This window comes from Lepeophtheirus salmonis, chromosome 12, assembly GCF_016086655.4.
Source record: "Lepeophtheirus salmonis chromosome 12, UVic_Lsal_1.4, whole genome shotgun sequence".
In the NCBI taxonomy this organism is placed as follows: domain Eukaryota; kingdom Metazoa; phylum Arthropoda; class Copepoda; order Siphonostomatoida; family Caligidae; genus Lepeophtheirus; species Lepeophtheirus salmonis.
This window is the reverse complement of record NC_052142.2, coordinates 923,870-947,615: the sequence shown is the minus strand read 5'-3', so window position 1 is coordinate 947,615 and position 23,746 is coordinate 923,870. Positions and strand designations below refer to the sequence as shown.

The 23,746-nt window shown below is 31.4% G+C and overlaps 1 protein-coding gene across 13 annotated transcripts in view; it reads right to left on the bottom strand.

Moving 5' to 3' along the window:
* mmd (disintegrin and metalloproteinase domain-containing protein mind-meld) overlaps positions 1–23,746 on the bottom strand; it is a 77,789-nt gene that overhangs the window by 42,406 nt on the left and 11,637 nt on the right. For all 13 annotated transcript variants that reach the window (XR_011783059.1, XR_011783057.1, XR_011783056.1 and 10 more), the window contains exon 9: positions 15,983–16,082. Coding sequence is in view for 6 of the 13 variants with exons in the window: in XM_071892465.1 (XP_071748566.1) it covers positions 15,983–16,082 (100 nt within the window). In the remaining 7 variants the exon portion in view is untranslated. The remainder of the gene's footprint in view (positions 1–15,982; positions 16,083–23,746) is intronic.

Here is a 23,746-nt window from a genome sequence, read left to right as displayed (position 1 = left end):
TGTGTTGATCGATCTTTCTATATGTGAATAATAAACATTTTCTAAAAATAAATAAATAATTTTTTTTTTTTCATAATCTCCACCTCAAAACTCGAAAAAGGGAATTATGAAAATGATTTTTTTCGAGTATGATAATGGCCACCAAATATGGAGGATCAGAGATGTTAAATCCTGTTATCAGTATCGAGGGTGCAAGATAAATATATTCTACGTTTGATGATAGTGGTGAAATAGTTCTACTATTTATCACAGATACGACTTCGATTAAAGCAGTTGACAATTCTCTGGACATTAAGAAGCCAAACAAAATTGTCAGTTAAAGATTACTTTTGTTGATTTTGATGAGACTTTCCCGATTTCCACCAATAGACAGGATGAATTACCAGTCTATTCCAGATTGAGATACTTGTTTTACTATTTCATCCCTTTTTGACTAATAAATTTTGATATCGCCCTAGATCCGCCGACAAAATTCTTACTGTGATCTCTCCATATGACACTTGATATGCCTCTCCTGCATACAAACCTTCTAAAAGCTATTAGAAACTACGATGGTTTTGAAGAATTGCCATTTCCAAATGAACAGCTCGAGTAGCCATATCGGCAAATAAACATATATATGCATCCCTAGGAACCGTTGTTTTTTTCTTGTGGGATAAACTAATATAGGAGAACTTTCAGCAATGGTTTTGTAAATTCACTCTGTTGATAAATTTCCTATCCTATGTTCTTAAAGTCTGAGGGAAGATCTTTTACATCGAATACAATTTCCGAAACACGAAGAACCCAGTCTTTTACATTCGATGATCCAATAATTTTGACGTAAGGATACATTTACTATACTGGGACCCGCATAAAACAATAGGTTGTGTTCGTTTTTAATAAGTAATTTTGATATTTTGGATTCTTTTGACAGGAGGATTGCATACCTTTGATAATGTTATTTTGGTAAATACAAGCAAGTAGGCCCATTTTCCCATAAATTTGAAAGAATAAAACTGGATGCCGACATCCCTCTGATAGCCATATCTGCTGAATCATAAAAATTAAGTAATATAATCATTATATTGATCTATTAATTATATTTCTTAAAAGACCCAAACTCCAACATATCTTTTTGTCAGACGTCTAGTTAGTTCATCTATAGCTTATAAAAAAAGTAAGGGTAGTACCAGCCATTCTTGATTGGAACTGATCTTTTATATAATAAGTTTACATTGCAACTCTTTATTAAAGATTCAATTGCAGTAAGGATGTTTATCGAAATGCGCGTAATTTTTCAATTATTTAAAAGAAGTAAAAGTGAGGATCGACTTTTGAACAGAACATTCAGTTACTAATTTTATGAGAATGCTCCCGCTTGTTTTTTAAGCAATGAGTGTGCTCCAGCTCAATTAAAAATGAGTAGTGTTCATTGGTGTATTTGAATTTGACAACTATTTATGATTGAAATTCAGTACAATATATTGCAAGTTCAAGTGTGGCGCACAATTTATTATATTTATATTTTATATAGCATTTATTTATTATAAGTGTAATAGCTTATAATAATCCAAATCATTGGTTTAATTAAAATAGGAGTGGCTCGAAATTTTTATTTGTCTTTTGGTGTGCCATGGAAACAAAAAGTTTGGGAGCCAATGGCTTAGGGGACATATATTTACGAGGTTTTGGGCACTATCATCCAGTTATTCCTGATAATTAGCTTGAGCCTGAAGAAAGGGTTCTCAAGCTTATGTCAATTTACTACAAAAAAATATGAGAAAATCGGACTTCTATTGGAAAATTTTTTATACAAAAAATAAAAATTTATCTTCCAATGGGACCTCAACACAAGAAGGAGCTGGCAGCGTCTCAGAGGGAACGAATATCTAAGTTTTCTTAGAGTCACCAGCTACATAATAGGCATACTCGTCAACCGTCACATCAGAACTCACAAATATAGTATGCAAAAAAGATTGTAGCTTATCTCGAGACATAGCTTCAACTGTTTATTCTTTCAATCTTTAAAACTATTCCTTATCTCTCAAATTTTTTGATTTTTTGATAAGAGGTAAAAACAGAAAAAGTAATAAAATTTATATGAATGAGCGAAAATGTGAGTGATTTAATCGCTCTTCTAAAATGATGAGCGCGCTCCTGCTCTCACTCGTTATTTAAAACAATGATTGCGCTTTTGCTCAAGAATTTGGAGCTGCACTCAATTGAGTGCCACTCACTAAGGTCTTGCTTAAGAGTAATTCCATTATATGTCCATGCTAGATGAGAAGTGGGATTTGTTTTTATTTCCTTCCTCTCATCTCTTCTCACACCTAAACTAATAGAACGTCATGACAACTAAGCCACTCTTCTTCAAAGCGTAACAGTTACTATGTCAATTTTGTCACATATCGGCAAGTTATATGTTATAACTTCAATCATTAGCCTTCTGGTAATGAGAGCAGTAGATTTACCTCAGATGATCTTAAAGGATATTACTCTAAGAAAACTCTAAGATCAAAATATATGCAATGATCTTCATCTGCTGAAAAGGAATAGTAAATTCGAAAGAATTTCATAATCCAAAGTCGATTCTTGGGGCTTAACTTTTTTTCTTCTGAGTTCATCAGCCAATTTGCTCTAAATATATGACGTTGAAGATCCCTATTACATAACTCTATGTTGGCGGATTTATAAAAGATACACAAAACTGTGATCTTTTTTCTTATAATTGAACACTTGTTTTTTTTATGTCCATGTTGGATGTAATCCCGCAACATCACTCAGCTCGGAAAATTCGGTTTTTTTGAAGTATTACATTAGCAGGAGGGGTTAATTTATGAAAATGAGTAATTTAAATTTTAGACCAACACTTTCTAATGAGCACATATCTTGGTATTAGTGGGCGAAGAAAAAAAAAATAGGGCGCAACTTCCCTAGCCCTTAACCAAAAATTATTTGTTTGTGTGTTTTTTTAAAACTTATTTCCAAAGTAATAAGAATCATTAAATCAGATCATTAAACCCCATCAATAATTGAAGCAATACCTTTATAATATTTGAATTAAAAAATAGTGTTTTAAGGTAATATTAAAGGTCAAATCTAATAACAAACGTTAACTTCTTCCAATTCTTTACTTTAGCGTGTGTACCAGGATGTCCTATTTTTAAGGTGATCTATTAATTTAATATTCTCTTGTGTATTAATAAAAAAGTTATCAATGAAAAGTTTTAGTCATCAAAAGCCGTTTTTGTGACCTCAATAACTATATGAAAATGTGTTGTTTTTTTTCCAGCGATATTACTTATTTGTAAAATGATTAATTGGATTTTAAAGTTATGAGGGTAAATTTTAAAATTTTCAGTAAAATTTGTTTTCTAAAGTGATACTGAAGAATTTAATCCTAATTTTTTATTTAAAGAAAAACAACTTGTAGCCTAACTAACAAACCCAATACAAAGAATCACTGCACTGACCTCCCATTCGAATAAAATAATTATCAGAGCTCTCTCCTAAATTTTATTGCAAGTGGTCGAAGTAATATAAATTACTATTATGTGGAATGTCAAAATCAAATATAAAACAGTTTATGAAATAATAAAATAAAAAAATCATTGAACATTCTGGAATACTTGATACTTTGGCTCTGGGTATCAAACATCCATGCAAATACCATAATGAGTATTTAAAATATTCGTAACGTGCATTTTGGATACTTTTGGATTGATGTAGTAATATACATAATCATTTTCTAGATTACTTCCAGATTAATAAGTGAAAATGTACAATATACATAGATAGGCGGTCAAAACCCCCTCCATTGTATAATACAATGAATTCATATACATGTAACCTATAGTTATCTTTGATAAAGAAATTGTATTTATCATTTTTGGTAAATCACTCGTTATTAACAATTTCATAGAATATAAAATTTGGGGCATGATTCAAATGATTTATAAATGTACAGGATAAATATAGTATCAAACAAAAGCTGTCATTTCATGATCGTTTTAACTTTGTTATCACCATCAAGGACCTTTGAAATTGTGCACCCACTTTTTTCTAAGAAATTATTGAATATATTTCTAAACTTCTTTTGGTTAAATATGATCAATCTTTCTCAAAATCAGAAGACATCGGTCCTTTTTTGATGGTATCCTTTGGTTTTTTTTTATAGACGTAGAACAATAAATCTCACTATTAAATAAATTTAAAGAAAATTGAATGAAAATTCAAGCAAGACTTAATGTTTTGTAATGTTATGGTGTTGACTCCTAGCGGTCGTCAGAAACACAATTTTGTTTAGCCCATGTCTAATCCAAAATATAATTTATTTATTGATATTACCTATTTCATAACCCCATAGTCCCACCAGTGGAGTGGACCCTGAAGTAAAAGTTATTTCTTCAATAAAGAAATATGTATAATTTATCATCGACATTATAAATACTCCATGAATATATCGAAAAAATAAAAATAAAATTTAAGTAAATTTGGATTAAATGAAGATAAAGTAATTTTTGGGGCAAGAGAAGGGGAGGGATTTTGCTGGAAATTCAAAATAATTTCCTACAATGATAAGTATAAGTTTCTTCAGATCGCAATTACAAAAAGAGTGCAATCTTCCATTTTTGATACTTTTTTACCCTATAAATATATACAGACAGTACCTACAATTGTCTTTACCATAGAATACTTATAGAAATTAGCTATCCTTGCTTCCTCTAAAACGGGAAAACATGAACCAGTTCCCATATTGTAGTTTCTTGTACAAAGTTTTCCCATGCCATTTAATTAGTTGTGTAAATAAAATTTCCCTTAAAGGCTACATTTAAATAGTTTTTCTAGGAAAAATTGACCTGAATTTTTTCTTTCTAAAGAAGGACAGAAAAAGTTTCTAGTAAAGCATCACATCTGTAATACACAAGCCATCTCCCCATTTGTAATTTGGGCAATTAACGTAATGACTACCCATCTTATTTAATTTCTTGGTACATTCTTCTGTATAGGGCATATCATTATGTTTTTCGAGCTTAGCTTATATTTTGTAGTTGATTTATTCTATTTTATGAAGAAATTTTTTTAACATATTTATTAGAGTGATATTTTCTAATGTTTTTGTTTATTTTCTCCAACAAAAAGGACTCCTCTAATAGTTTACCAGGTTCTTCCGTATTCCTAATGACTTAAGTCTCTTTCTTATTAATCTTGAAATTCGATCTTCTTTCAAATGATTTCTAAACTATATTGAGGCATTTACAATTTTAATCAAGTGAATGTTACTCATTATGATTGTCACATTATATGTAAAGAATAAAATAGTAACCTTTTTTCCTCCTATTTTTGTTCCCACTAGATATTTATGTATCATCTTTAGCATATGATACATATGAAGAAGAACTAAGTACTGATAGAATCCCTTTGGCGTACGTCTCTTTCTTTATATAATAGGTGAAGTAAAAAGTTCTGAGCGCTTTTTTGCTTTCTTTTGAAAATAAAATTAGCTTAGTTAGGATTATTTTATTTAGATAAAATATACACTGCTTTGTTGAATAATTTTTGTCCATTTTGAAGGCAATTTCAAAATTCCAACTCAAATTATTCTATCGACATTTTCGATGATTTACCTCAAATTTGACACAAATGTGGTGCTGCAACAATTTTTGCCGAACACAATGAGGTCCTTCCCCCATCCCCCCATAGACTTAAATTCCATACACTTATCCGGGTAAACATTTTAGAGATGAGGGCGTATCACAATAGAGACACCAATATGATGATGGCCTTAACCTAAAGATTGATAACAACAAGAAATAAAATCACTGATCAAGAGATTGATACTATTTGCAATGTAGCATATCGCAGGATCAAGGATGTAGGGGCCTGTAAAGGCTACTACATGAAATAATCTAGTCCTGTATATACATATATATATTTATTTTTTTTGAAAATGAGTTCTGCAATAATAAAAGAAGTAATTCGGTAAATTTGGTCCAATCGACTTTGAATGGCTTGATAGTTATATTTGTGGCTAAATGTCTGCTTGTAGTTATCTGTTAAATCATATATACTATTGTTTTTTTAAAATGATATTATACCTGTTTTAATTTGTGAAGCTATTAGTAATGAGTTGTCTCCTACGGTAAAAAAATAGAAAAATTAAAATTTCTCACCCTTATTACTAGTGATGTAAATCGTGCGAATTTTTTTATCTGCCTGTTTGTTTGGAATTGGTAATCTGAAGAATGAATTTTATTTACTCAAGTATTTGCATCATTATTTTACTCCAGAGTAGGGAATTTTCTTTCCTATTACATTCAAAACTTGATTAAACATTCGTGTGTGCCCAAAAGATAAACAGGGTAACCCTGAGGTTTGATTGCAGGGTTATAATTCCTTGTTGAACTCAGAGTGACTTCAGGATCGACATCGGATTCATTCTTGCTAATTCCCCTGGTTATTTCCATCTGCCCCTCCTCCCTTGTGACAGCAGATAGAAGCTGATCTAATTAAACTTCAAGACAGCTAATCTGCTCCACTCCAAAAAATTCTTAAAATTGTTGTGGTCACCATGTTGATTTTAGATTACTTTTTTTTGTGCTTCTTGAAGAGAAATACATTACAATTACAGAAAACTTTGATATTTTGTATGGTATCTCCCGATGATTTCAATGATACACGCCTTCGCCTGACTTTTTTTTTTTATGAAAGCCTACTGTCATGATTGAAGGTATAAAATTTTTTGTACTGGAAACCTTTTCCCATAAAAATTTCTTGCATTTAAAAAATATCTGGTGTTATGTTAGGTTGTCAGATGTGCTATAATCCTTGATTTCAATGTTGCAGACCCAACAATTGATAATCTTACACGATTTATTTATCTTTAATCATTCTTCAGATATCATTAACTACAGTAAAAATTGTTTGTGCCCAGAAAATACAATTTTAACTTCACTATAAAAAACCACTTAAAGAAATATTTAAAAAATAATACATATATATATTTTTCCAGATTGTAAAATCAAAGACAAATTTTACTACAGGAGTTGAATGCCAAAAAAAGCGTTTTTATTTTACAAAAACTACGTGCTATTCATTTTATAATTAGTATTACTTTTATATCTAGAATATATTACTTAATGATGAATTTATTACTATTCTATTGATTAATTATCGTCATTATCGATTCACTGATTATAAACCTCAATTTTGTTTGGATTAATTGAATATTAATTTTATTTTGGTAAAATTTAAAGTTAGTATTTTTTAAATATAGTAAAATATACTAATTGCTTAGAATCAAGCTAACAATATGATATTAATATTATGTTTGCAAAATGTATAAGAAGGATTTTTATGGTTAAGCTTTCGTGGATAATTAATTATTAATAAATAGAAAGGAGCTATTTAATAAATTAGGCATAAGATATCATTCTTGTGGTATCAGTAAGGGTGATAATTTTGGTAAGAATAGAAAAGTGTCGAGGAGAAATAAATAAATACGTATGGCATCATTGATTAAATAATATACATCTTCTTCTATCAATCAAGAACGTTATCATTCCCGTCTTTATTATTCAATATTAATATAATGTTAGATGCTGATAGTCGATAGAGAACTGAATAAAATGCCAAAAAATAACGTCGCCTTTTGTCTGGATTTCTGAAAATGGAGGCACAGGAATTTGGAAATACTTACCGGCCGAGAAACAGATGGTTTGTCAGATTTGTAGATATAAATGTCCCTTTCGTCCCCTTTCTAGAATTACACGCCACTCATTATCATCATCTCATATCAAGAGCATGGATTTCATATAAAAATCAAGTTAATGATGAATACGTCAAGGCAGACTTTAACTCTGATCTCACAAAGATGCTAATTACATGTATATACCCTTATCCATTCCTAATCATCTACGTTCAAAAAACTTATGGAGAAATACACGGGTAAACCTATCCTTTCCCAAGGAACCATCATTAAATTAATGGAGGATGTTGGTACTGATGTCATTTATAGAAATACATATAAAAATGTTGTGAGTCATCCACACCCAATGACGATCAAGTTATCAGTAAAAAGTATAAAATATTTACTAATTTCGAAATGGAACTCTGAATTTTGTACTATCTAATAGTAAGTATTCAATTTTTTTTTAAATCTAACCCTAAAATATGATTATATTTTAGCTAAACATATCAAGAATTATGATACACAACTCATTAAATGGCAAACACAACTGCTTAAATGGTCACAACAACGGGGGTAGTAGCTTTGGATGGTTCGCAAATAGTTTGTCTGAGACTAGTTTCTTCACTTAAAGACTTGGATATGATAATTAGGTTTTCCAATATTACATAGTCAATAAATCTTACTTTTTTTATCACTTAAGGCTTAGCTATGGTTGATAGGCTCCAAGAAAGGGTGTTCAGAAAACTCATAAAAGGCAAAAACAACTACTTAAATGGTCACAACACGGGGGTAGTTGGATTGGGTGTAGCATTATAATTAGCAATTGTGTATATCCTTCACGATAGGCTCCAAGAAATGGTGTTCAGAAAACACATGAAATGCAAAAACAACTGCTTAAATGGTCACAACAGCGGGGGTAGTTGCATTGGGTGTAGCATTATAATTGGCAATTGTGTATATCCTCCATGATAATACTATGTTGTTATATAAGCATAAATAACGGGGGAGAAATCTTTTTTGATGCTCTTAATAAGGAGTAATATCGCTGGACATTACTACATAATTAGCTTTTGCTCTAAATTTTTAAGATGGATTTATTTCTAACATTTGTTTATTAGTATATTTATAGTCTAATGATTTTGACATTTACTTTATTATTGATAATTAGTTAGATCTCATCGTTAGAGATATATCTATCTTGTGCACAATTGTATATAGTAACTTCCACATAAATTTTGATTAAACTCCATGTCTCGCTTGTGTTTTGCAGCCTAAAGTTATCCCATATTTAACTGGATTCCGATGCCAGAACAAGAAAATATTATTGGGATCAATCTATTATTTCAATATTCTGTTAATATAATTTATTCATACTAGTTATATGATTCCAATTGTTTAATTTTGTATATTTAACATAAATGTATGATGGTTTATTTTTTAGTATGTAGATTATATTTAATTGAAGCTTTCTTTTTTAAGCATGGAACTTCAAATATATGTGGAAATACTCTACTTTGTCGTTTCATTAGCTATTATTCTGAGATTAAGGTTAATAAGGAATTACAATTTCATGGAGTGTGACGTTTTCAAATCTACTGTAACGAATAAAAAACGTCAAAGTCAATTATACGTAGTATATCTTCATTAAACATTTTTCTAATAAATACTTTAGTTATAACCTCAAAAATCATAGTAAAGCAGGCAGCTGATAATCACACCAGTATTTTAAACAGTGATAGCATATGTATTTTTTCCCCTTCTCCTTGCACGCGTTTTTCTCTACAATATTATCAACTTTAGGTATCAGTTATATCGAAACTCATTTATTAAATTATAATAAATATGACTATTACTTATTAATATTTGTTGTATCTATCCAGTATAACACAGAATAACTCTATTAGTATAATATTACAACAGCATAAGTGTAAGTTATTTTCTCATACAAGACAAGTGCATATTTTTATTTTTGAAGTTTACGTATCCCTTGTTATTTATATAGCCTTCTCCTATTTTTCGATGATTTTTTTATTTATTGCTATACTATCATTTGACTATTTTCTAATCTCCTAGAATGTAGTATGGCATTTAAAAAGATCCTTATGGATTTACAGAAATAGTGAACCAAGTGTTGCCCAATATTAATAACAATGGCACTGTTAAAGATGTCAAGATGTTAAAGAATCGCCTTTTACATATAAGGATATATATAGCATAGTCCATTATAAAAGTCACAAAACGCCAAGAATGTTATATACTTGTACCATTTAAAAAAAAATCTAATTATGTGAACAAGTTTATGGAGCTCAACCAATCATAAGAAAATTGATAAAATCTTAATAATAGAGGTTGATTAGTTTCACCTTCTAAATAATTAATTAATTTTTAGACACAAAATTCCGTCAAATGACTTATATTATATATATAATTCGAATTCAAGAGCAGACATAGTTTAGTTCCATATAAACAATTGTATGTGATGAGGATCATTGTTTTGTAGAATCCTTTCGATATATGTATATCAAATAAAAATTCAATGTTCAAATAACTACACATGCATATTCACAAACGGATCTGTTCAAAAGTAATTTATAGGAACAATAGTATAATCTTTATTAGTGAGAGATAAGCTCAAGTGTAGCCTCAAATATAAATTCCAATAACTCCAAATACGAGTCCAAATCAAATTGCGAGTTGATAAGTACGTGAGTTATTGAGTTTCAAGCCTTAAATCTGAAATTTCTTCTTTTTTTTTTTTTGTCTAGATCGAATCCTCGTGAAGTTTGAAGTCCTAATTTAATTAGAATTAAGTATAACCCGAGGTTTGAATTCTGATTAGTGAGCTATAATCATAATTATAGATGACCGAATAAACTGAAAATCTTTTCACTTTTATGGATTAAATGTAACTAAAGGAAACAGCACGCACATTCCGGAAGTTGTGTAAGCCGTTCAAGTCCCGGAGTAAAAGGTGTCTTTGTATGAAAGGGGTACTATTTGGGTGCATCGAAATTTCGATAATTTTTATTACATGTAAATTATGTGTAGTATATACACAATACTAAAACTTTTAATAAGAACAAGAAGAGTTATGTACTATCTAGTTTTATATATAAGGACAATTGAATATAGACATCACCCCCCTTCTTTTTATTATATTACTAATATAAATACATATACCATTATAAATTAATCGTATACATAGATTCCAATGTACACTATTTAAGAAGAAGAATTGAAATGTAATTTCATTTATGATTTTTTTTTTCAAAAAAATTTAATTTTTGTGAATAGCTAAAATTTAATTTAACTATTTTATTTCAAAAAGGTTCCAACATTACACCCCCAAAAAAAAAAAAAAAAAATGGAAGATAAAAAAATAAATATATGTATATATATATAATCCTGGGGACGCCCCTGATTATGATCTATTATATTTCCTTAAATTCATTACGAGGTTAATATTTTTTTAATGTTATCGTCTCAATTTGTGATATTTTATTAATGATCAAGTTATTCAAGTTTATAAAAAGAATTATACCTTTAATTTTTCAATCGTTGTATTGGGTGTGACGGCACCAACGTAAAAGTTTTAGTATAGATTTACAGGCTTGTGAATGGAACGCAAAATGAACAAAACACTGAGTACAAAGTTTTTTTGTTTTTTTTGGACGCTTAACACTAAAAATGATATTTTAGCGTTCTGTTCCAATAGTATTTACAAAAAATTTAATAAATAAAAGTTTAAATTTTTCTTACTTTTTTAAATAGCTGATAAAGCAAAGACGAATTCTTGGGAAACCTATTTTGTGGCAGTGTCACAAGGGAAGGTGCACTTTTTGAAGCCTCTTATAGAATATAAAAGTTTCTTGTACGCTACCTTTAACTCGAACATATTAACTTGACTTGTTCAATAATTCTGAGTCATGGCTCATCATTTGGCCACGAATGTAGAAAAATTTTCATAGAGCCTTTGCTGCGTGGTTCTCACCTCGTACTTCAGGCAGAATCCTTCTGGAACACAGAGTTTCCCTCTTGGTCGTTGGACTTAACTCAGAAAAATACAACCACCTTCAGGACGTCGCGGAACTCCTTGGTCCTGATTTTTAGGCATTTCGGGAACCAAGACGGGGGTATCCACTACCAGTTTAAATATCATTGCAGAGGCTCGAAACTTAGTCTTGTTAACCTGAAGAACCATATAGGCCGTGTAGTCGAAGTAACATATGTTTCACAACTAGTTCACAGTCCAGTTTTGTCTTTTCTTAGTTACTTGGAAATCATTTGAATGCTAATTTTCAACAGATTATTATTTAAAAAAAATCTTTAAACCTAGTTCTCAAATGAGACCTCCCTGACACTATCAAAATTGAAGTTGCGATTTGCTGAGGTACATTTTGTATGGTGTATGCACGTGTAGTCAACACTTTATGATTGAAAAAGGAATGAACCGAAATAATAGTTGAATGCTGAACGAAAAAATAAATTGAACGGAATGTCAAAATAGTGGAACGCTTACAAGCCTCCATATTTATGTTAATTATCTTATAAAATATTATATTTAGTTGTTAATAATAATAAACTGACTATTTTTATTTTTTAGTTGATTATTTATGTTTTGTATTTAAATTTATTTGTAATTGTTGTATTAATAAAAAGACTATACCTATACAGAGACTTGAATAATTAATGCTTATTGAGCATTTAATATAGATCAATTTAGTTTTATACCTAATGATAGGTAAACTTTAATGATACTATCACACTGAAAAAATTATGGAACTTTCAGACATGTTTTCATACAAACGAGGATGGTCGGAAAAGTTTCTAACATCAACGTGACGATGGGAGCACTCGTAAATAAAAGCTACTAATATTGGACATTTCCGAAAAAATTATGATAAGGAAATTCAGATACAGAATCATCTGAAAAAAATGGTATATATATTTGGTACGGACTAAAGTGAAATGAAGTATCAAATCTACACATATTGCATCTATAGATTAATTTGTAACTCTTTATATCTGTATTATTTTAAACTCTCGAAAACTCCAATAATAAAAAATATTGATGATCTTAAAGTTTTTAAGAGCTTCAGTATATGATTTGTGTTTATTAAAAATCGTCGAGTATCTCCATGGATCCGAGTTGACTTGCAACACATCACCTATAAAAGTGACTGTGAACATAAATGATTTAAGAAAAAGAGTAGCATGTTTTTTTCTCGTTGCTGATTAGTTTAAAATTAACAGCTGCCATAATATCTATTTGAAAGTTCGTATTAAGTGAGCTTAATTTAATTATTTGTTATAATTGGCCAATAACTGCTGTGAATTTTTCATAATAGTAATGTCAAATGCGTAGTGCAGTGTATTATAAAAATAGACCAGCTACAGATATAAAGTCTCCAGGCTCCTCGTCCATGAAAATGTTCTAAATGTCATCAAATGTGCTAATTGGAAATCAACCAAATTAAAGTTGCCACAACAGGCCAGCCGCCTGAGATCTACAAATTTGTCTTCTATTGTTATTTTCGACCCAAATATTCACAGCTTATGAAGTTTATTGAAATGAAACTTACATATTCATAATTATACAAAAGTTCTATCAAGGCATGAACTAAAGAATTGCCTCTTTTTACCTTAAAATGTACTTTTTTCACAAACTTGGAAGAAAAGTGGCTGATTTAAGCTACAAACTACCACTTCAAATAATCGTACAACGGATCTGAGTAAAATGACGGAAGTGCTGATATCCGCGATACAGAACCTCTGTCTGAAAAACGATCAAGAGTTAAAGATAGGACGGATCCACATTTTCTCGGATCCAGGTTGGTTCGGACTTAAACCTAAATACTCGTGTATTAGGGACCCGAACTTTCGGATCCAGATCTGAAACTAAATTCTGACGGATGTTTCTTTTAAATTTTATAAGTTTTTTACACGAAATTTAGACTTAAATAAAATAGGATGATGATAAATTTTTACTCATTACTGATGCCAAAACTATAATAACCCAATGATATTAATATTAAAATATAAATATTAGTTGGACACGCCCTTACCATTATTGTATCTTGCAACCTCTTATCCGAAAAGAAACGGAATAAGGCCCAAAATCAGTTGGTAGTTGGCCAATTCTTTCAACTCTTGAATTATTATTGAATAATTGTTAATAACACAGTTTAATAAGAACTAATTCTTATCCAACCACTCAATGTTGAGAAAACTGATGAGATGAAAAGAAAAAAAATCTTTAACAGCTATCAAACAAATACCATGTAGATTTTAGTGTTTGTGTGCATGGCGTTGCCTTGCTAACATACAAATTTTGAGTGTATTTAATGGTCAGTTATCGATGTTTTTGATTCTTTTCTCCTCATCAGTGTTCTGTACGTTAATTAGTTGAAGTATAATTAGCTCATTTTTATACTGTGGAAATTTCTAAACAATCATTGAACAAAAAGTTCTATAGTTGGGAAAAATCGACTAAATACCAGCTGATATTTAACCCTCTTATATGTTTCTTTTTTTAGGAGGGGGGTAAGTTGTGTGATTGAATTAGGTAAATAATGCCGTGGGGAATAACCACATGATAAAACTGTTTATTTAGATATCACTTGCTTCAATCACTAACCAAGATATATATAGTGTATGTTAGATATAGATAAAATCTTTTTCTTTATTGGATTAGTTCCAAGCAATATATGTTGTAGCTTTTTTAGACCTGGAAAATCCCCTCGGTTCTTTTTTGTGACTCGTAGAAGTTCGGGTACCTGAAGCCTGTTCGGGTTTCAAATCTTGTATCTTTTGGGACAATGCAAGGTCACTTATTATGTACCCGGTTAGTTCGGATCTGGCTCCGAGACCTGCTCTATCTCTACTGTTGGTACAGAGGTACAGATACAGAATATAAAAAAATAATGATACACCGCCCAACTTTGTATTTTCTTGTTTAGCTTAAATTTAAAATTTATTTGCTTACTGTTATCCAAACCTTGAGTTATGAAAATATAAAATTCAGATCTGAGGGAAAAAAATGAAAATATAGCTAGGGTCTTAGGACTGAGCCACTAACGTATCAGCCCTTACGACCGTTGAATGGCCTAAAAAGACGGGACTGATTAGAAAATGAATGAAAGGGAGGGGAAAAATAATTAATAGAAATACATTCGTAGGACCAATCCAGCACTATATAATATATATTGTTTAGGAATCATGTATTAAATCGAAACATGAATATCATTCGGATCGTCGATCCCTTTTTAAATGCTAATAGCAATTTTCTCCCTATATATATGTTTTGTTTTTATATCCTCATGATACGCTATTATACTTGAAAATTCCAGCTTGTAATTTTGTTTCAAGAAATATATTACATATATCTAAGATAGTAATTTCTAGTATTAACATATTTTATTATTAAGAGTTTATCAGAATAACTTAATAGAATTGAAATAAACAAATTAGATTTATAATTTAAATTATATTAAACGACTCATTTTTTAGAAAAATATTTGTAAGCTTCCATTTTTGATAAATCAATCATTGTTAATTTCACCAAGTAAGTTCTAAAGCTGAATTTTCACATAACGTGAGGTGGTTTTAATAATTTTGGATCACCCTAGAACAATATTTTGCAGAGGTTTTGGAGCAAATAGAGTCCAATGTTTATTAAAAGGAATTCCCAAGAGCCGGAAATTTCGAAAAACACAACAATAACTAAGGTATTTTCAAAATGTATTTCTCACAGTATTTTTCCTCTAAACTAGCAAAATAAGTGATCACACTTTCAAAAGTTTTTCCGTTTTTACTGCCCCTAGCAAGATTAATCGAAATACAAGGTTATACTAGAATTTTCAAAATAATTTCCCGTACGGACGGCTGGGCAAGACAGACATATTATGACAGATATCTTCAACACGTGGCCCGTGTTTAAGTACGACCCACTACTCATTCTCACTTCAAGTAGTATTTTTGATCCTATTTTCACGTAAATTTTTTTTATCCTGACGAAAAAATATTCTAGTTAAAAACAAAAATTCTTTAACTTGGGGTAGGGGTAACTTAGGCACCCCTTGTCAAGGAAGGAGATGTAAAGCTACTCTTCGTGACAATTATAGTCTTTGAGGACCACGCTGTTAAAAAGCGTGTTGGAAGTCAAACTTGAGTTACAAAAGCGTTATGGTATAACTTTGTATTTCCATTAACCTTGGTCCCAACAAAATGATGTATCAAGGTTTGTTCCATAATTATATCGCACTATGTGAAAATTTAACAAAATGGTATATACAATTACTTTTGTTTTACCTGTAACAGAGTGCCATAAGCGCGAAGAGAATAAATACACCTCCAACAGCAGCCACAAGGAAAATGACCATTATGATTGTGTCGCTATCTGATTCCTTTACTATACATGATGTATAAGTGTGCATCACAGAATATAAATAAATATACATAAAATACGTTATAATTAGTATGAAATATTAAATAGATAAATGGAACAAAAGTTTATTAGAATCATCTTATATTTTCCTTCTAAAGGTGGGTTTACTGAATTACTTACGTACACATATTTTCTTTCTTTTCGTTATTATTATTGTAATTCATTTCATAGATCATTCTGGAAAATTTTAAAGTTACTACACATATAATATTAGAAACCTGTAAGTGAAGGTTCAAGTGGGCCCATTACAAATGTGGTACAGAAGAACTGAGAAATGACAACAGAGACAAAACTATTCTCAAAAGACCACTTGTCATATTTTTATGAAAATAACAGTATTTATTAGATATAAATAGTCAAACATATGCCCACATATATAGGATTGTTCAGGTAAATCCGGATTACATTTAACTGCATCATGATCAATAAGGGAAGCAAATAGAGGTTGTAAATTTTATTTACAAGTGTTAATAATACAAATTCATTAAATGTGATTCGGTTACCATGGGACTTCAAATGGAACAGCAACTTTCTTCCGTGAGAAGCATAGGTGGCCATCATTTTATCTGTAAGGATATGTATTTTGTTAGAATCGGTATGACTTCATCCTCAGGTCAGTGTTTATATCACTGGAGATTTTTGCATGGCTTACTTGGCGCTTGTTGGCAAAACTGTTAGTCGGAGTCATGGAATATGAGTTCAAAGAACATTTTAGTCCTACTACAAATATGGCCTTGCTTTTTTTATCACTCCAGGATTTGTGTGCTTTTCTCTAAAATAGCCCCTCCTCCTTTTAGCAGTTGTAGGCGTCGTAGACTTTACTCTTCGGGTATTTGATCATCTTCTTGATGTACGCTGGGCTGTGTCTCGTGCAATCATAATCGATAATAGCATTCTTCTAGGGTACTTGGCAAATAATTGTTTTGGATTAAAAGGTACACCACTAACTTTAAGATAAGGCTTAACCTCTCCCTTTAAAATTGAAATAGCCGAGTCAAATGTTTTCCTTATTGTTCAAGTAGTAGTTAAATATGGCCTAGATTTATCTGAACGACCCTGTATAAAAAAAATCAGGGTAGTGAAATTTAGAAATTATGGTTATTGCAAAATGATTCAATTGCATTAGCAAGCCTATCACAGGTATCGTTTTAAGCTATAGGTATAAATTCGACTATTTCATTTGTATAAAAATATGAAAAAAGGATGACAAACTTCCTTATGAACTTATGTTATGTCATATTAGTACTTTCTCACTTCTTCTATCCCATTGGTGGCGGGCGTGCTTGACATTTTGGTTACAGGTTTCTAGTATTATATGTTAAGGATAAAGATAATAATAGGAATAAAAAGGAAGAACATACGCGTCCCAAATGCGTACAGAAGCACAACAGTCAAAGTACCTGAATAAGAAGTTTTAAAGCTAATAGTTTTTGTGAATTTAGAAACTTCATGGTTTATATTTATTGCTGAAAAAAATAACAATTATGCAAATAAATAATCATAAAAAAAATGAGATAAAATGACATGTTCTCAATTTATTTTTAAATATAGTGAATTTATCATTATAAAAATGATATCCCTCAATGACAAATCAGGAACAGCAAAAAAATGACCTATCTAAGATTGGTCATTTTAAAATATAATAAATTTTAATTTATAAGTAAATAATGTCAAATATGATATATCATTTTTGGCTTTTGAGAGATATAGGTTTTCAGCCCTTGTGGTATCTTATAAAAACAAATATTTTTATTTGCAGTTAATATTGTTCGTAAGACTCTATCAATTCCTTCATAACTATGGTAGCTTTCAATTATCAAATAATTATAAAAAAATATACTTTATTAAAATTATTACTCTGTGATCTTTAGGAATCGTCCCATTTCACTCCTTTGTTAGCTGTTATAATAAAACAAACACTAATTACATATATATTCTTTTAAATTTGTTAACAACTTTTAGCTGAGTCACATCTCCTGCATTACCAAGTACATTAAAGATCTTATATATTTGAAAAGTGAGAAAAGGATAAATAAGTAGTAACAGGTTAATACACAATGAGTGACGTCCATCCACTACAGTCCAATTTTTGCTGGAAATATTCTTTATTATTACGCGTATCAATTTTTTTAATGCACAATGGTTCTAGGATTTGTGCCAACATAGTTGTAAAATTATCTAAAGGCCATCTATTTTTACTGTCAAAACCTGACAACCTGCGCATGAGGTATTCCATGTGAAGTTTACGGACTTTTTAAAATTTTTGTCATTTTGATAATTTTTACAAATAGACAACCTGTCAATCACAATAAAAAAACGATATGTGTGACATTTAGGATTTTAGAGGCACGAGGACACGTTTGGGAGTTCATCAAAATAGGACCCCCTTCAAAAGACCTTCGAGCTTGAGTAAGTCAAAACATCATTGAGAATAGACCGATTTTATTTATTTTTCATTAAAATAATAGCTTCAATTCATATTTAATAAAAAATGGCATATCTGTCAAACAAAAATATGAAAAAATTATTAGAAATTAGCAAAGACATAGTTTCTTGCTGCAATTGAAATAAAAATAGCTCTAAATTCTTCATTTTGGATAGGGACGCCTTCTGTCAGCTTCTCTGCTATCCTACTTCTACAATTGGAGAGAGCCAACTCTATGGAACGAGTTTTGTAGGAGTACTTGACATATTTGAAGTTAATCCGAATAAAAGAATAGCAGTCACGAATTTATTACTTATTCCTGCTATGTTAAGCAATATTATTTTTTTCAGTGTATGTAGTGAAGGAAAGTCAGCAAAAGCATGAATAACTCTATTAAACAATTTTTCACAGTCCTTGCAAGGAGCATTGAAGAATATACATCCTGACGATATTTGAAGTTGCGAAGTGAATCGCTTTCCATCTTTTACTTTTAAAATTGAACCCCTGATTGTCTTCTTCCACGAATGGGCAGGCCCAATATTTTTAAAAACTTATCGCAAATTTTGTCATTTCCTCCTTATAATTTAATGCAAAAAGCATTCTCTAATCACATGGAACGGACATCATGTGATTATCTGCAGCTCTCTTTAGTGGATAAATTTTTTTCCAACACTTGAACATTGAGTCATTGCTCAAATCGTGAAAGGAGATAATGCCCCCTCAATGAGGCTAACCATTCTAACTGTTTTGGTTCCACAAGGTTTTTAATATAAAACTTCTTTTTAGAATTCTGTCACGCCACATCAATGGTGGAAGTGGATGAAAATGAGGGTGTACCTTTCCAAATAATCCTATGTGTTGCCGCTAAAGATGGAGATAATTTCACCAAGTGATCATTTATAAAATCTGTTCCCAGCATAACCCATGTGTACATCGGGTGTGAGGAAATAGTAGCTCGCTACTCAGTCTCTGGATGTCTTGAAAGGTCAATTAGAACTTTTTGATAGACTTTAGGTAGTATTCTTGAGAGGAGAGATAATCCTCCACCGATAAGAGATCCAGGTCGTTTGATTGAGGGTAAATAGATCCTATGAAAAATCATATTAAGCCAGGAGTCTTTTTCTTTAATTGCTCTCTCAGCGAGCCAGGGAATAGTTGTTGCCTTATATAGGAGATTAGGAATAATTAAAAAATTATATAGGTCAATCCTCTTTTGAAGATTGAAACTTCTCCATTGGTAAATGGAAGGACACACATACTTTTTTAGGAATGTCCAGTTTGAATAAGAGGCACCTTTTGAATCCCATACAATTCCCAATATCTCCACCGTGTCCTTAATTGAACAGTTAGCAATTTGAATAGCCTTACTTGGGCTCCATGTACCAATAGGAAGAACAACGGTTTTTTTATTGTTGATTTTCATACCGGACCTCATTTCATATTTCTTGAAATAGTTCAGAGTTACTTCAATTCGTCTAGTTGATTGGGCCTCAGAGTTAGCTTCTAACATCAATGTGACGTCGTCGGCGTACATTTCAATTATTTGGGTCTCGAGGTCCCAAAATCCACCCCAAACCCCTTGAATTTCTATATAATGGATTCTCCAAGATCTTTTAGTGCAGCGACGAATAATAGAGGGGCTGAAGGACAAACTTAACGGCAGCTCTTTCTTAAGGTAATTGGGTCGCTTTCTTCCTCCCCTATCGAAATAGTTGATGTTCCATTGTATAGAAGCGCTCTAATAGGATTAAAGTATTCTTTTCCAAGAAGTCTGTCAACTGCTTTCAAAATATGACTGTGTAGGACATAAGCTATATTCGCATCAAATGTTCCTTTTTTGCGTATAATTTCCACAGCAGACTGTATATTTCTTGAAATGCCTGAATTTTCCTGCCTTTTAGGAAGCCTTTTTGTTCTTTACCAAGTTTGGAGTTCAAAAGGGGTTCTATTCAGGTGGCAAGACTACCTGAAAGAATGCAATATCTGTCATTAAGCACTGTGATTGGTCTCCAATTGTTGATATCGGTAGCCACCCCTTTTTTAGGATCATAACTATCCGGCCTCTTGTTATGGATTGTGGAAGCTTTCCCCGAATTTCCATAGACTTTTCTAGTTCAACTAAATACGGAACAACCTCATCTACACATTGGGTAAAAAATTTCCCACCAATGCCATCTGCACCAGAAGCTTTTCCGCCCTTAAAATGCTTTGTTATTTAATTTGATATAACATTTTTTGTGAAGATTGAATTATTTCCTGACTTAGAACGAGGAAAATTCGCTCTCTCTCCCCCCCCAACAAGCTTTTGGAAGCGCCTATAAAAGAGCTTCAAAATTGTCTGTGGGTCAGTGATAGTTTGGCCTTCGTCAATTATTTTCTTGATTAAGGTAGTTGATTGGTCTTTCGGGAACAATTTTTTTAATCTTTTAGATGCGTTTGTTTCTGAGACAATTTTTTCTTTAAACTCCATCTCAGCAATCTCCGAAGTAGGATATAAATTGGCAGTTTCTGCTGCAATTGAGCGTAGAAAGAGAGATCCGTTATTCAAAACATCTTCAAGATCCTTTTCAAATGATACAGCTCTCTTCCTTTTCTTTCTAATAAATTCCATTGTTGTGAATTTAACGGTAGAGGCCAACACATTAGCTATTTTTGCTGGATTAAAAGTAGAGTTAAAACAATGAGTCAAATTTGACTTTAGTTATTTTATAAAAATGTTATTCATCATTACCCACATTGGGGTCTTAAAACGTTTCTTTGAATGAAATTGTTGAATATCAATTTAAATCATTTTATGATCAGATCCAGGATGAAGGCGATAGAGTGCATTAGTTATTTTTGACCGGATATAAGAAGAAGCAAGAGCCAAATCGATCCGTGAGGACTTCTTCACACTTCTCCAAGACAGACTATCTTTTGGGTTAAAAAATATAATGATATCACATTAGTCAAGTTCCATTATAAGTTTGGTCAATATTTGAAGATTAGGGTACCGAAAATTTGATTTATATAGATCTACATTAAGATCAACAATTAACAGGAGAGGATAAAAGTCATTTTTGCAGACGTTAATGATTGCCTGAAAGAAGGCCAAGCATTTTATTTTTGGTCCATATGCGTTGACTAAATAGAAACCACCACTTACTGTTGAAATAAATATTTTATGCCATTCCCTCCCACTAGAGAATTCATTTACGCACTTGGGATTATTAATGGTATTTGAAACCAAGAAAGTATTCCTCGATGTGTCCCATCTCCTGTGAAAAAGTGATGATAGTTTTTAGGAATACAAAACGGGCACTTAAGTGAGCAAGACTTGGAAGTAGGGGACCTCACATCTTGGAGGCAGATAATATCCTGTTTTCCATATACTATACTTTTTATAAAAGAATGTCGAAAAATTCAATCTCTTCCCCCCCGCCCTCGTATTGAGTGACAGTATTTCACCGATTCCTATATTAATATTTTGATCCCCAGAAATAGGGAGTTTGAAGGAATCATCGATTTTGGCTTGTTTTTTAAAATACATTATTATTTTTTATGAAAATAAGGAAAAATTAATTTTTTAGAAGCTTATTAGGAGTTTGTTCTTTCTGTGGGGAGAGACCAGAAGTTGAAGAAGATCTTTTTGAAACCGAACCAGACCTTGTCCCAGATAGTAAAATGAGGTCAGGATTTAGTTGTGGTTTTTTGGCTTGCATGCAATTGTTGATGAGTCCATATTTTTTTCCTTTGAATTTTTTTTCTATCTTCCTTTAGAACACCCGAAGGTGCAATAAGTTCTTCAATTGTATTTGCTGAGGAGGAGTCATTTGAAGCAGTATTCTCTACCATTACCTCAGAGGGAACAATGTTACTTTCATTAAGTACAGGACGCTTTTCTTCATAAGTTTATCCTTTTTTAGGGTGCTCCTTGGTTTCTGCACTATTATCCTCCCTGAATATTATTTGTGGTACCTCAAAGGGAACCCTTTTATTTTCCTCAATTAAAATTCGGTTTTCTACACAAGGTGATCCTTTTTTTTGGGCCTTCCTCGGTATCTCTACTTATATCTTCCTCGCATGTCATTTCAGGGACCTTATCAGAGTTTTCAATATAAGTTTGTACTACTTTTTCGAGACATGATGAGTCTTCTCTTGATTCTAATACAACTGTTGCCTCAGAAATAATCTTCTCTTGAGAAATTTCTTCATCTGGAATAGGTAATGTACTTAACAGGGAGTCATTTGCCTTGCTTCTTGCAATAGATTGTTTTAACACATTAGCATACTCTTAAACATTTAACCTGGCGTTGTTACAGGCATGTTTTGTATGTGCAAGGCCAAAACCGTTTTGACACAGTAATTTAGCTCCTTTAAATTTCAACTTAATGAAACATCCTTGCAATGGAACTATCTGTGGTATGGTGGCAGGGTTAGTAATAATTTTTACAACGTAATCACTGTCTCTTCATACGTCTTTATAATCTTTGAATTTGCACTGAGCTTCTTCATTGGCTGGATTCTTCTTTGGGTAATGTTCTACTACTTTTTCAAGTGTTTTAACCCATTCCACTGCTTTAGCTTGATCAACCCTTTTAATGGTGTTAACCATTGTGATGATGACCCTTCTTTTTGTACTAACATTAATTTTGTCAATTCCTTTTAATTTGATATTTACATTTACAAAAGTCCCCTCCATGTTTTTAACTTCAAAAGAGTGCACTTTCTTAAGGTCTTCAAGCTTTCCTCTTATATCAATTGGAAATTTTGTACAAAATCCGGCTTGATTTAACCGAAATTTCGGATCACTCCGGCAATTTCGTGCTCTTTGAATCCAAAGAGCATCACCATATCATAAACATAAATGTGTTTTAATCCTTCTAAACGAAAAGGTTTTTCTACATCATCTTCAAGTGGAACAACAAATACCTCCGGCGACAGATTTTGATCCTCTTTAGGGACTAGCGGTCCACCTTCACAACCTGTTGGCCGAGGTATATTTTGCAAAATATATTTGAGTCTTTCTCCACAATTTCTTATCATACAATATTTTGACCTCTTAAAGGAAAATCCTGACATGCTTCCCATTGATATTATGTAATCTTTTTTTTTTGACAGGTTTCTTCTTTTTTAGGGGTTTTGGCAATTCCTCTGCCCATCTTTTATCTTATTAGAAGGCATAAGTTTTCCTTCAGCATTAGTCAGGCGGATATCCCTTTCA